This window comes from Syngnathus floridae, chromosome 6 (assembly GCF_059516105.1).
Source record: "Syngnathus floridae isolate MCC-2025c chromosome 6, RoL_Sflo_1.0, whole genome shotgun sequence".
Classification (NCBI taxonomy): Eukaryota; Metazoa; Chordata; class Actinopteri; order Syngnathiformes; family Syngnathidae; genus Syngnathus; species Syngnathus floridae.
In genome coordinates, this window is record NC_142418.1 from 10,822,804 (window position 1) to 10,837,208 (window position 14,405).

Genomic DNA, 14,405 nt, shown 5'->3' on the forward strand with positions numbered 1-14,405 from the left:
AAACTGTTAACAGGGGTTGGCTTTTTTATTTTTTTTTATTTTTAAACAATCGTAATTTGTTGCAAGTTGGCAATTGAGAAAAGACACATGAAGGGTCCAGCACAGAAGTATGCGCTTTAATGAATGGCAACGTTTACACGGTCTGATTGGCTTCCTATCGTTTGGTCGTCTCCTGATTGGTCAATTACTTCCGTGTTGTCATTCTCCGGTAGCCCCGCCCCGCCTACGAACCCACGAGCAGTTGTTGGGTCTCTCTCGCAATCGCATTCCCACACACGTCATCCTGAAAGCAGGCAGGCAAGACGGTCTAAAACGATTTTTTTGTCGATTTTGTCGAAGGAGATTTTTTTCCCCCCTTTTCTCTATTATAGGCGTGGAGTTCAAAAAGATTGGGAGCGCTTCAGCACCGCAACGCTCGTTGGAGGAAAGTTGAAAGCTCTGCGTTGCCTGTAGAAAGGTGAGTCGGGAATTGCATCTCCCCGACTTGCAAGTTGGAAATGGACAACCTTCCTCGCATTTCTTCCTAATTCGATCATTAATGCCCTCTCTCGTGTGGCGTTGTGAAATTTATTGAGTGGCTTGTCTGACAAATGATGTGCGGTGGAACCAGTTTATCCAGCTCCGCTGGGAGTTTCAAGGTGGTTTGACTTCAGGTGAAGCCCCACGGACGAGTGCTGCTTTCTGAAAGAAGATTAACGGAGACATCATGGCTGGAGTGAGTAGTGCGCATATCAAAACCCTGGAGGACCTGACTTTGGACTCGGGCTATGGAGCCGGGGACTCATGCAAATCCCTCAGCCTGTCCTCCTCCAAATCGAACTCCCAGGCTTTCATGACAACCCCTCATAGGGGCAACTGGTGGTACTATTCGGGCTCCATGAATAGCAGAAACAACAGCTGGGACACGGTCAACACAGTCCTTCCTGAGGACCCGGAGGACATATTCTCCAAATGTCCCCGCTTGCCTGATCTGGAAGAGTTCCCTTGGACAGAAGACGAGGTGTCTCAGATACTGCGCAAAGTGTCTGAGAGTGGCACTACAAAGGGTGGCCACGCACCTGTGTTCACCTCGGAGGCTGTACGGCGGTTGTCCGTCCTGCTCCGAAAGGCTCTCATCCGCATCTCGAGGGAGGCCCAGCGGCTGAGCGTCATGCACTGCCGCTGCACACGCTTTGAGGTGCAGAGCGCCATGAGACTGGTGCTCAGTTGGGCTCTGGCCGACTACTGCGTCTCGGCCACAGTCAAAGCCATCTCCATGTACAGCATGAGTGCCGGCGAGATGCTGAGAAAGGGCAAGTCGGCCCGCTGCGGCCTGTCCTTCTCCGTGGGTCGCTTCTTCCGCTGGATGGTGGACACTCGCATATCTGTTCGTATCCATGAGTATGCCGCGATATGCCTGACGGCCTGCATGGAAGCTCTGGTGGAAGAGATCGCTGCCCGGGTGCTCATGTCCGAACGGGGTCACCTTGGGCCAGATTCGGGGTCACCGTGTGCCGCGGTGAGTGCCGAGACCTTGGAGGGGGTGGTGAACAACGAAGCGGAGCTGTGGGGACTTCTCCAGCACTATGAGCACCTGATCTGTGGGAAGAATGCAAGCGGTAAGTTCCTTCAAGTGAATGAATGGAAGCCTTCAGTGTGTGTTGCTGTGTGATGACTTCCAACATCCACCTAACGTTTTCCTCTCACACCGTTTCCTTTTAGAGTTGTGCTCACCACTTTCCACTTGTTCACCTTCCAATGCGTGTGGAAACACTTAAATTAGGTCTTTGCTCTGGATACAATAGCAGCCCTTTGTGTGAGACATTTGATGGATTGTTTCTAATTTGACCCGACAGAATAGGAAAATAACAGTGCTGAGCTATATGCTAGAACAAAGGAAGTATTTGTATTTCATAGGAAGTCCTGTGAGAAGAAACGGCAGGTCTTTGTGCCTTGCCTGTAGGCTCAATTTGACTGTATTGTAGTGTTTTTGCGCTTCTCCCTTCAGTTCTGATGTCACACACCCTTGCTGCGCGGGTAATCATGTTGGGGTTTGGAGTACAGACAAGAGTTTTCTCTCTTCACACTCCCTCTCATCCTCTTGCTGTGCTAGCGCTCCATCAGCTCTATTTCATGTTCTTTAAATGATTGGTCTGTACACAAATGGGGATGACCAAGGCACAGCAAACAGGTTTTTTTTGTTTTTTTTTTTTAGAGGGGTTGATAATTTCACTCCCCCGAGTCAAATTATCAATTGAAATATTCTGTTTCAAAGTCAGTGTCATTTTAATAGATTGTTTGTTAAATCTACAGGTGCTTTAAAGAAATATTGCGATGTTCTTAACTCATAAAGAAGTTAGGATTCCTATAATGACAAATTAAAGTATTCCTTTGATAACAAAGAACTTTTCATGGAAATTGGGACGGGCAATGTTTCAATCAAGTTGACTTTCACTCTAAACTGTCATTCAAGTGTAAAATGAATACATACATACCTGCTGGCATTGAATGTCTGGATTATTTAAAAACAAATATATCATTGACAGTGAATGTGCTAAATCTAATGTGTGATAGAGGGAGACAGAGTGATGACCCCGATATGGGTCTTTTCACATTCCAGCAAACCAGCTGATTTTACAATGTACCATGCCAATGTTCTCTTACTATTGATATATGTTGTTAACATATTGTATCAAACGACAATATAATCGGAGCAGCCAGACAGATGTATCACAACATTGTATGACTTCTCGTACAATCTGCTAGGACATGACGTTACATACTCTATGTTGTTTCTATATGACTTTCTCAGGCTGGTTTTGTTTTATTTATTTTTTGTTTTTTTAATAATCACTGGCCTATGGTCCCATATTTGCTCCCTACTAGTTTGACCTACTATGCAATTTGACTTAGTTCTCTTTTCTTGATGCTTTGGGTAACCTGATGTTGAGTCAGTTCATAGTCTTTCTTTGTGGCCTACTACTAGGTCAGTGGGGCAACATTTTTTTTTTTAGATTTCAATACAATGGCCTTTTGTTGTGTGATTGTCCTGCTTAGCCCAACATAGTTAAACAAATGCTGGGGAAGCTAGACACGGGCTTAGTGGATGCATACAGGATACATAGGGGGAGGGACATTTTCCTAGAGCAAGCTCTTTCTGTGGAAGATGCTATCAGTAAAGAGCATCTTTTAGTGCAAGTATGCATGCTATCCACGTGAGAGTAGGAAATAGCTTAACACTAATTGCCCAATCGATTGTCTATCAACTATATTCTGCCGCTACACAGTCATGCCCCACAAACTTCTACACATGCATATTTGTTTCATCAGTGTTTAGTACGGTAAGTAATTATTATTTAATCACTGGCTAAGTTAAACAGCAGCCTCGTTATTCAGCATTTAGGCAGATGTATTTTGGTTGGGTTTGGATGAACCTATTTTGGTAGGTTCAGTGATGTGTGCACGTACATGTGTGTGTGCGTGTGTCTGTGTCCACATATGTTATAACAACAGACCATTATTCTGACCACCCCAGCTTTTTATAGGTCCATGACTGGGTTCTTCAAGCCACATTCCCTTCTACCACCTTACCACCTGACACCCCACACCCTTACAGTCAGACGTCAGCCAGCCCCTTTCTTCTCCTGCTCTTGCTGATGTTCCCACAACAGTCATGACTTAAAAAAGCAAATACCTCCTTTTTGGCCTTCAACATGATAATTCGTGAATGGGAGGGGATAGGCTGCTGATCACTGGGAAGGCCACATTCAGAAAAAAAAATGCTCCTCCCTTGCTCTTGATTTCTCTTCATTTCGCCAACTGGTTCTCAGGCACAAGCTCACATCTGGAAGTCCTTAAGAAAGCAATGACTTGCAAGGGCTCCAATAACAATTCTGAAAACTTCCTTCTTGCTTCTTGTGTACTTGGTTCTGTCGTCTTCTTTTGTATTCATTGCATTCACATCCACAAATATTTCATCTTTCACTGTTTATTTCTTCTTGTCTACAGGGAGTGCATTAGAGGAACTTGTTTGGGATGTGCCAGGATCGTATTCATTACTCATGCATGCGCTGGTTGTACACATGTCGACCCTGAACTTGTTTAGTCTGCCTTTTATCAGCATTCAAATGGCTCCACAGCACAGTTTGAACTCATTGTGCAGCACCATTGTAGTAAAGAATCCATTTGACATTCTGTTCTCCCCAAATGCATAAACAAGCTCTTTCTGCCTTAGCATTTCGTAAGAGCACTATGGGGCACTTTGCGATGGAACTAGCTTCACTAATGGACAGTAGAAAGGGGAATCATTGATCTTTGTGATCGTACAAACATCTGGTAAACTCCTTATTGGCTGTTAGGTGTAAACAGTCTTCTGTTTGCATATTTTGTACTGTAGCCTACAGTTGATAGTATCACCGTGTCCATGTCATGAGTTTTCATCAGCAAAAAGAACAGAATATCATAAATGTTAGATCCCGCTACAGCTGGAGCAAAAATTCACTTACTCTCTTGATTTATACATGTGTTTACTCTTTTAATTGTGAACTCGTATTTATTTTAGATCCACAAATACGAATGGAATTATAAATACTGTCAGTACTGTTGCAAAACACAATCAGTACGGCTGGTTAGGTCTCCACTTTAGCTTTAGCTTACACGGAGAAGTATTTTCACCAGTGTCACGTCACTCAGAAACAAGCATGATTATGCATATGTTTGCATTTCAAATCTAATCAACTAGCATATTTTATGACAATAGACAATATTGAAGGCAAAGAAGCATTTGTTTTTGCAGATTTAGGCTTCTACACTTGCCTTGTTTACAGTCATTTACTCTATACAAAACAGACTAGTCGTATATCAAATTATATTTGAAAGGTGATTTCAACTGCAACACAGTGTCACATGCTGCAATGCCACTGCCCCCCGCCATGAGCCAGTTCTCCACCTGCGGGAGGTTCCGATGTATGTGTGCATTTGGTCTCACTGTTTTTGAGGCAGAACCTAACTGAAAGGGAGTACTGTATTAATAGCATGCGACATTGACCCAGATAAATAAACTTTGATTTGGTTCGGTAATAACAAAAAATATTTCTACTTCAGATTTTTAAACATAGTCAAAAGGCATGGAATTGGGAGCACAGGATAGCTTTGTGTATGTTGCGCTATTCTCCAAAGTATGTATTTAGCCCAGAAGGCGGCGTGGGAACCGTGTGGAGAAACAGGCAGGGAGAACATCCCAGCACTGTGGTTGGACAGATGGGGAAACCAGCACTCTGAAAATACACTGCCCTACTCTGCACATCTGGAATAGGGATCATATGCAGTTTTGGAAAACTTACCATGGCTTTTATATCATGGTGACATAAATGTTGTATGATGCATGCGTGTCCAACGTGTTTAAAATTTGACAGAACAACAATCTAGTTTTTGGCTTGAACGCACATGTTGCGAGGCATGTAGCTTTAAGTGAATAATAAGAGGTTGATCGTCCTAAATTACAGAAGTTTATGAGTCTGTGTATGCACAGGCTCTTGTGTTGGATATGTTTCTAAGTAACATAGCCACCAGCAGACTGATGGTGCATGTCATTGTTAGCTCTGGCCTCCAGTCTGGGCCCAGCTGTAACAACACACACTCATTGGATTGCTCTTTTGCACATGTCTTATATTGTGCTCATATGTGGGTCTTTGTGTGGCTTTAGACTATTCTTGGAAGACAGGGAAGGCCTTCACAGAACGGATGACAATAACGTGGATTCAGGAATGATCACTTCGTTCATCACGAGAGTAGTTATTTTATCTCGCAAACTCATTCTAAATCTTTGCCGTGATGTTTTGCTCTGATCTCGAGGAAATGTCCGTCTTCATTTGGATGACGTTACGCTCCTTCCAAACGCATTTCAGCGAAATGAGTCATGATTCGCAACATAGTTTACAGTAAATCACTACCAGGCCGGAAGAATAAAGCTGACACTGACAGATACAGAAAAGCGATGCACTCAAATAGAGGAACAGAAATAGTGGGATCAGTCTCAAAAGCGTCCTTAGATATACATCTTGATTAAGCCCTTCATGACAAATTCTTGGATGACAGTGAACTGAGTTTTATTTCGTGCAGCCCACATTGGTTTTGGGCTTCCTTTTCCTTGTTTAAATTGGAAACTGCGCAGCAAGGGTGCATTACCACAGCATCCTGGCTATGGCTCGTGAGGCAATCTGTCCAGCCCTGTGGAATGAATTTTCTGCCTGGCTAGATAATAGGGAAACAGGGTTAACTTAGAAGCAGGCGGTTAGAGGGTGACCGGGAGACTGCAACGCTTCATGCACCTGTGTTGTCATCTGGATTGCTCATAATAACTGCAAACGAGACTCGGTCACAGGAAACCATTAAGTGTCAGAGGTTAGCGGTTGTGGCGTTCACAGTGGGCAAAAGGTTCTGCAGTGCTTAAAAGAAAATGCTGCATCCTTTCTATGATTTCACGCATTTAGCCTGTGGCGACATTTCTATCCTTCATGCTTAACTTATAAAATTTCACAATGCTGGGTAGAGCAGCTGCAGCATGTCAAATATTCTATATTGCATTTTGAACATGACATTCTTAAAGTCACAGTGTTACCATCTGTGTTATACCACAGTATAACAAAACATGCACTTTTCATCCACTCCTTTTTGGAGGGCATCTCTACAAAGTTCAGGCAGTAACACAAAAACTGTCCAATGAGTACTTCTTTGGATCATAGTAACCTTAGTTGGCACATCTTGACACCTTATTTCTTAATTGCATGCATCAATAAATATAGCTGACAATGTTGAAAAAGGTCAAATCTGTAATATACCAGAGTTACATATTCACTTAAAAGTCTGGGCACAATGTGTAAGGGACCAATCCAGTGAGAGAAATAGGCAGACATTTGACCTGTCATCCAGTCATAAATGTTATCATAGAACCTGTCATTGCGTCGGAGTGACAGCAACACCCAGTCATTTTCCTCAGCGATGGCTTCATCTGCTTAGAGGGGTGTGATTCATCTGTCTACTTCCATTTAGTTTCGTTTTTTAATGGCAACAATAACCACCTTCACTTTTTTAAACATCCAGTTCAAATTTAAAAAACTAGCAATGCAGTATTGTCTTATACCACCAGAAAATAAAAGCCAACGTCAGTCATCGTGGTTTCATTGGCCTTAGCCTGCAAGCTTCTCTGGATATGCAAACCGGAAGTCGGTTATAGTCAATGCAGAACCCGTTAACTATATAAACAGATCATTTGATCGGACGAAAGGGAAGTGGAGGGGCTGGGTGGGGGGTGGCAAAGAGTTTATAGTTTAAGTGGAAACACATTTGTCTGACCCAGAATTGGATGTAATAACCCCTGTGCTCTCTCGTGAAATCTGTTGGAGTCATACTGGCTTTGCTATAAGAAGCTGCGGCGACAGGATGCATTTGAAGGAGGGATGCAGCAGTGACTCCAGATTATTCTATCCAGGTTGGATTTATGCGTCTTTGTGTGTGCTGTGGTCACTCGCATGAGTTGCATCCAATATTATAAAGGGCCCACATTTCTGGATTTTCATCAACCAAGTGAGAGAAGTGATTTCTTTACCAATTACCTTTTTTTCCTTTTAAAGATCTTTGCAATAGAGAGCTTTTGTGGTGCTGTCGGTCAGAGACTTCTTTGTTCGGTGGAACCAGGGAGTCAGTGTGCTAAGGCCGAACAACTCAGATGTGTTGCACTGCTAAAGTAAACACACTCCTCTGTAGCAGCACTGTTCCACACATGGCCCACTCCTTTTCCCATTACATGAACTAACATTCATTAGCATATTCCCATATACGCACAGGGGTAAGCATACGCTGACAATGATATCATTCGATAGTATTATTTGGTTTTCAGATATGAGTCTTTTTTTTCTACCATTAAAATAGACATATTAGACAAGATATGTTAAAGGAAACCATGGAAGTGTTCAAAGTGGAGTAAACTAAATGTTTCGCTGTAGAAAGCAAATTTGGAAATGGCTGATGAAGGGTATAAAAAATATATATTTTTTTTTATTCTAGGGAAGTAGAGCTGGTTAGAGATGATCCATTTGGTATACCTGCTGAGTAATGTGTGGAATAATTGCAAGTTGTAGTAATAGCTTGTTTACATGAAGATTAAAGGCCATTTCCTCAGTATCTGAAAATGCTTGCAAATTGATTTTCCACAAGATTTGGGAAAGAGATTCTGGGAAAGGAAAACACAAACAAGTAGGCAGATGAGTCACACACTTGTTGGTAAATATGACAATAGGCAAAGTGTAGGTAAGCTAAGGCAGTGTTTCCCAACCTTTTTTCATTCCCGGCACACCTTTTCATTAGAAAAAATCTCGAGGCACACCACCAACAAAAATCTGTTAAGTGTTACACCAGTTTCTATATTAAAATCAGTTATATTACAACAAAAGATGTAAAGTTCTATTCCTATATATGTATGGAGAGTCGAATAATTGAATAAAAATAAATACTAAATATTCTTTAAATTGTATTTCTTTTGTAAATGAAAGTGGCAGTTTTTGAAAAAAGGTTTTAGACAGTGTAAGGAATAAACTATTGAAAGTGATTGTGATCAAAATCCAAAAGAATCAATATGGCTTTGTTTACTGTTTTTGACTAGCTCTATAAAATATTGCAACATTAAGAACAAAGTCACTTTTAAAGACGCTCTGCTGTTCTGACAGCGGCTGAGTGGCGATCACAGTCGAGGTGTCTCAACTTGACTGTGTATTTTACGTCAGTGTCACTGTTAGTAAAAGCACACAGCAACTAGTGATGTGCATTCCAGTTCTTTTAAGTGAACTGACTCTTTAGAATCAGTTCATTCAAAAGATTCGTTCAAAGGAATCTGCCCCATATAACCATTTTAACAATTTGCTTGTGAGCTGCTCCATAAAACCATATGTATTCCACAAAGTGGGAGCGAGGATTGTATAGTGTAGTAGTTAGCGCGCTGGACTCTCACCCCAGCGACCTGGGTTCAAATCCCAGTGAGAGCTAAAACATTTTATCAAAGAAATATTTCCAACACAGTTGCTCGTGTGCTGCCCCATATAACCATTATAACTATTTGCTTGTGAGCTGATCCATAAAACCATACATATTCCACAGAGCTTAAGTGAGGCTTCCATAGTGTAGTGTACAGTGCTCTGGACTCTCACCCCAGCGACCCGGGTTCAAATCCCAATGAGACCTAAAGTCTTTTATCAAAGAAATATTTGCAACACAGTTCCTCGTGTGCTACCCCATTTAACCATTGTAACTATTTGCTTGTGAGCTGATCCATAAAATCATATTTGTTCCATGCAATGTAAGCAAGTGTTGCATAGTGTAGTGGTTAGTGCTCTGGACTCTCACCCCAGCGACCCGTGTTCAAATCCCATTGGGACCTCAAATGTTTTATCATAGAAAATTTGCAAAACAGTTCCTCGTCTGCTGCCCCATATGACTATTATAACTTGTGAGCTGATCCATAAAACCATATAGGTAACGTAAGTGGGGCTTCCATAGTGTAGTGGTTAGTGCTCTGAACTCTCACCCCAGCGACCCGAGTGCAAATCCCATTGGGAAATTTGCAACACAGTTACTCGTGTGCTACCCCATATAACCATACACCTCCCCAGCCCTACAGCTTAGGGCTGGGGTTAGAGCTAGAGCTAGGGTTAGGGTTAGACCTAGGGTTAGGGTTAGAGCTAAGGTTAGAGTTAGGGTTAGAGCTAGGGTTAGGGTTAGAGCTAGGGTTAGGGTTAGAGCTAGGGTTAGGGTTAGAGTTAGAGCTAGGGTTAGGATTAGAGCTAGGGTTAGGGTTAGAGCTAGGGTTAGGGTCAGAGCTAAGGTTAGGGTTAGGGTTAGAGTTAGAGCTAGGGTTAGGGTTAGGGTTGGAGTTAGAGCTAGGGTTAGGGTTAAAGATAGGGTTAGAGCTAGGGTTAGGGTTAGAGCCAGGGTTAGAGTTAGAGCTAGGGTTAGGGTTAGAGCTAGGGTTAGGTTTAGAGCTAGGGTTAGGGTTCGGATTAGAGCTAGGATTAGTGTTAAGGTTAGGGCTAGGGTTAGGGTTAAAGATAGGGTTAGAGCTAGGGTTAGGGTTAGGGTTAGAGTTAGAGCTAGGGTTAGGGTTAGAGCTAGGGTTAGGGTTAGAGTTAGAGCTAGGGTTAGGGTTAGAGCTAGGGTTAGGGTTAGAGCTAGGGTTAGGGTTAGAGCTAGGGCTAGGGTTAGAGTTAGAGCTAGGGTTAGGATTAGAGCTAGGGTTAGAGCTAGGGTTAGGGTTAGAGCTAGGGTTAGGGTCAGAGCTAAGGTTAGGGTTAGGGTTAGAGCTAGGGTTAGGGTCAGAGCTAAGGTTAGGGTTAGGGTTAGAGCTAGGGTTAGGGCTAGGGTTAGGGTTAGGGTTGGAGTTAGGGCTAGGGTTAGAGCTAGTGTTAGGGTTAGAGCCAGGGTTAGGGTTAGAGCTAGTGTTAGGGTTAGAGCCAGGGTTAGGGTTAGAGCTAGGGTTAGGTTTAGAGCTAGGGTTAGGGTTCGGGCTAGAGCTAGCATTAGTGTTAAGGTTAGAGCTAGGGTTAGGGTTAGGGCTAGGGTTAGGGTTAGAGCTAGGGTTAGGGTTAGAGCTAGGGTTAGGGTTAGAGCTAGGGTTAGGGTTAGAGCTAGGGTTAGGGTTAGAGCTAGGGTTAGAGTTAGAGCTAGGGTTAGGGTTAGAGCTAGGGTTAGGGTTAGAGCTAGGGTTAGGGTCAGAGCTAAGGTTAGGGTTAGGGTTAGAGCTAGGGTTAGGGCTAGGGTTAGGGTTAGGGTTGGAGTTAGAGCTAGGGTTAGAGCTAGTGTTAGGGTTAGAGCCAGGGTTAGGGTTAGAGCTAGTGTTAGGGTTAGAGCCAGGGTTAGGGTTAGAGCTAGGGTTAGGTTTAGAGCTAGGGTTAGGGTTCGGGCTAGAGCTAGCATTAGTGTTAAGGTTAGAGCTAGGGTTAGGGTTAGGGTTAAAGCTAGGGTTAAGGTTAGGCTTAGTCTTAGAGTTAGAGCCATAAAACCATATATATTCCATACAATCTGAGGAAGGGTTCCATAGTGTAGTGGTTAGTGCTCTGGACTCTCACCCCAGCGACCCAGGTTCAAATCCCAGTGAGACCTAAATTATTTTTTCATAGATAAATTTCCAACACAGTTGCTCGTGTGATGCCCCATGTATATATTTGTTTGTGAGCTGCCCCATAAATCCATATATATTCCATGCAATGTGAGCGAGGGTTCCATTGTGTAGTGGTTAGTGCTCTGGACTATAATCCCAGCGACCCAGGATCAAATCCCAGTGATACCTGAAATATTTTATCATAGAAAAATTGCAACACAGTTGCTTGTGTGCTAACCCATATAACCATTGTAAATATTTGCTTGTGAGCTGCTCCATAAAACCATATATATTCCATGCACTGTAAGGCGAGGGTTCCATAGTGTACTGGTTAGTGTTCTGGACTCTCACTCCAGCCACCTTGGTTCAAATCCCATTGGCACCTAAAACATTTTATCATAGGGAAAAAGCTAAGTGAAAGTGAAAAGTGCCACACCCGCCCTGACCCCCACCTCCTAATTCACTGTTTGATCTGTGACGTCACTTGGACACTCCATTAGGTACACCACCATTTTCAAGTGTACCAATAACAGGCCACTTTATTAGGGAAATATCATGGTCAAAGGTCACAGGTGTCAAGCTCTAGTCCTTGGGGCCGCATTAACGAAGGAATCTTGGAAAACATGTTAGAATGCGGCCCTGAGGACTAGAGCTTGACACCTGTGACCTTTGACCATGATATTTCCCTAATAAAGTGTGTACCTAATGGAGAGTCCATGTGATTCCCTCGTTAAGTGCACCTGCGTGAAAAGTTTTAGCTCCTGCAGAACGTGAAAATGACCAAAAACTTTTCACGCAGGTGCACTTAACGAGGGACTCTTGGAAAACATGTTGGAACGCGGCCCCGAGGACTAAAGCTCGACACCTGTGACCTTTGAGCATGATATTTCCCTAATAAAGTGGCCTGTTATTAGGTACACTTGAAAATGGCGGTGTACCTAATGGAGTGTCCGTGTGAGTCCCTCGTTAAGTGCACCTGCGTGAAAAGTTTTAGCTCCTGCAGAACGTGAAAGGAGCTAAAACTTTTCACGCAGGTGCACTTAACGAGGGAATCTTGGAAAACATGTTGGAATGCAGCCCTGAAGACTAGAGCTTGACGCCTGTGATTTTGGACCATGGTATTTCCCAAATAAAGTGGCCTTTTATTAGGTACACTTGAAAATGGCAGTGTACCTAATGGAGTGTCCAAGTGACGCCACAGATAAAACAGCCAATCAAGAGGTGGGGATGGGGGCGGGTGTGGCACTTTTCACTTTCACTTAAGCTTTTTCCCTACGATAAAATATTTGAGGTCTCAATGGGATTTGAACCCCGGTCACTGGGGTGAGAGTCCAGAATACTAACCACTACACTATGGAACCCTCGCTAAAGTTACATGGAATATATATGGTTTTATGGAGCAGCTCACCAGCAAGTAGTTAGAATGGTTACATGGGGCAGCACACAAGCAACATTTTTGCAAATTTTTCTATGATAAAATAACCTTGATATCACTGGGATTTGAACCCAGGTCACCGGGGTGAGAGTACAGAGGACTAACCACTACACTATGGAAACCTCGCTTACACTGCATGGAATATATATGGTTTTATAGAGCAGCTCACAAGCAAATAGTTATAATGGTTATATGGGGCAGCACACGAGCAACTGTGTTGCAAATGTTTCAATGATAAAATATGTTAAGTTTCACTGGGAGTTGAACCCAGGTCGCTGTGGTGAGAATCCAGAGCACTAACCATTACACTATGGAACCCTCGCTCACATTGCATGGAATATATATGGTTTTATGGATCCTAGTGGCTGACCAGGCCTTGCACTAACTGACCTGTGGTTTGGTGATCCTGTTTACAATGCGCTCGGTATTTAATGTTGGACAATTTCCCACGGCACAACTGAAAATCTCTCACGGCACACCAGTGTGACGCGGCACACTGGTTGGGAAACACTGGGTAAGCTAAGGTACATTTGTATGTGCGTGCTTGTATGTGTGTGTTTCAGTCATCACTGCCTTTGGCATTTCTAGTGTGTGATTTTTTTTTTCTTGCAGCTACAGTATTATTTGTCTTTATTATTAATGTGGTCTGTTTATCTTCGTGACAAGGTCCAAATAATGGTCCAAGATAAAAGACCAAAATAAAAATGTCCATCTTGAGTTTAATAAAGTATTATTTATATTGCTTCGTGTCCCAATGCATAGATCCAGTTCTAAAACTGTAAACACATTTTGACCACAGCTCAAGGACTTAGAGCTGGATCATCCTGTACAATTTCTCATGCCAGATAAGGCTCAAGGGGACATATAAGGACATTGCAGCACTCATTTTTCTAAACATTTTCCCCCACAGCATTCCGACCTTGTAATGCAACCTTGTGGATCAAACTGATGCAATGTCACTTAAGGAACTCGCCGTGCCACGATGAGATCTTTCCTAAAATATTTCTTTATTTACAATATTGTTGTCTCTTCCTGCTCACCCATTACAATTTCAAACACATACACAGTGAAATCTATTTGTTTTGAAAATGCAAATACCTGTAACAGCATGCTAAAGTGGTTTGGTTTTAATTCTATTTGTTACATGAGTTCTAATCTTGACTCTATAGCCAATTCCCATTCTAGTTCTGAGTATTAATACTCCTCTCTGACAAGCGACTCAAATGAGAATGAAGTAACCTGGCCCTACCCGTAATGCAATTATTCTCGTGTTGTGCTTTTGCACCGGGCCATTGTCAGCTTCCCAAATCAGTTTCCCATAATTGTGTTCATGCGCCATACTGCAAACCAGTAACACTTCTTGGGAACGTCACCTGTTGGGCCAAAGTCACAGTGTAATTAAAAGAGCCACAGCATCGCACACAACACAATTAAACCAAAACCATGTACGGTACAGTAAAACGTTCATGAATTTCGTTGCGGTTAGTGGAGGGAAGCAGCACATTTCAAGCACCTGCATGTGGAGACCATATGTGGCCACAGAAAAACAGACGTGACAGCCTCAGCCAAAAGCCCACGTCATTTTTGCTGATGTGCTCTGCTCTGCACATCCACCTCTTGTGGTCACCATTCTGAAACCAAAATAAACACTTATAAACCCATGATTACCAAATGATGATCATATTTTAGAGGAAGTTAGCAACACATGTTAAGATGGGTGGTAGAACTAATAATTACAGTATATTGTGATTTTAGGGGGGGATTTCTTTAACGTGAATTGAACTGCATTGTCTGGTCTTTGTGTGCTGCACATAACTGTTTGTATCATTTTCCATTGAAAACATA

The 14,405-nt window shown here is 42.8% G+C and overlaps 1 protein-coding gene across 1 annotated transcript in view; it reads left to right on the forward strand.

The window, feature by feature from the left end:
* The first annotated feature begins 262 nt into the window (after positions 1-262).
* LOC148396504 (ankyrin repeat and BTB/POZ domain-containing protein 2-like) overlaps positions 263-14,405 on the forward strand; it is a 36,476-nt gene continuing 22,333 nt past the window's right edge. The window contains exons 1-2 of the mRNA XM_088377633.1: positions 263-297; positions 372-1,598. Coding sequence (XP_088233759.1) covers positions 707-1,598 — 892 coding nt within the window. The 5' untranslated portion in view covers positions 263-297; positions 372-706. The remainder of the gene's footprint in view (positions 298-371; positions 1,599-14,405) is intronic.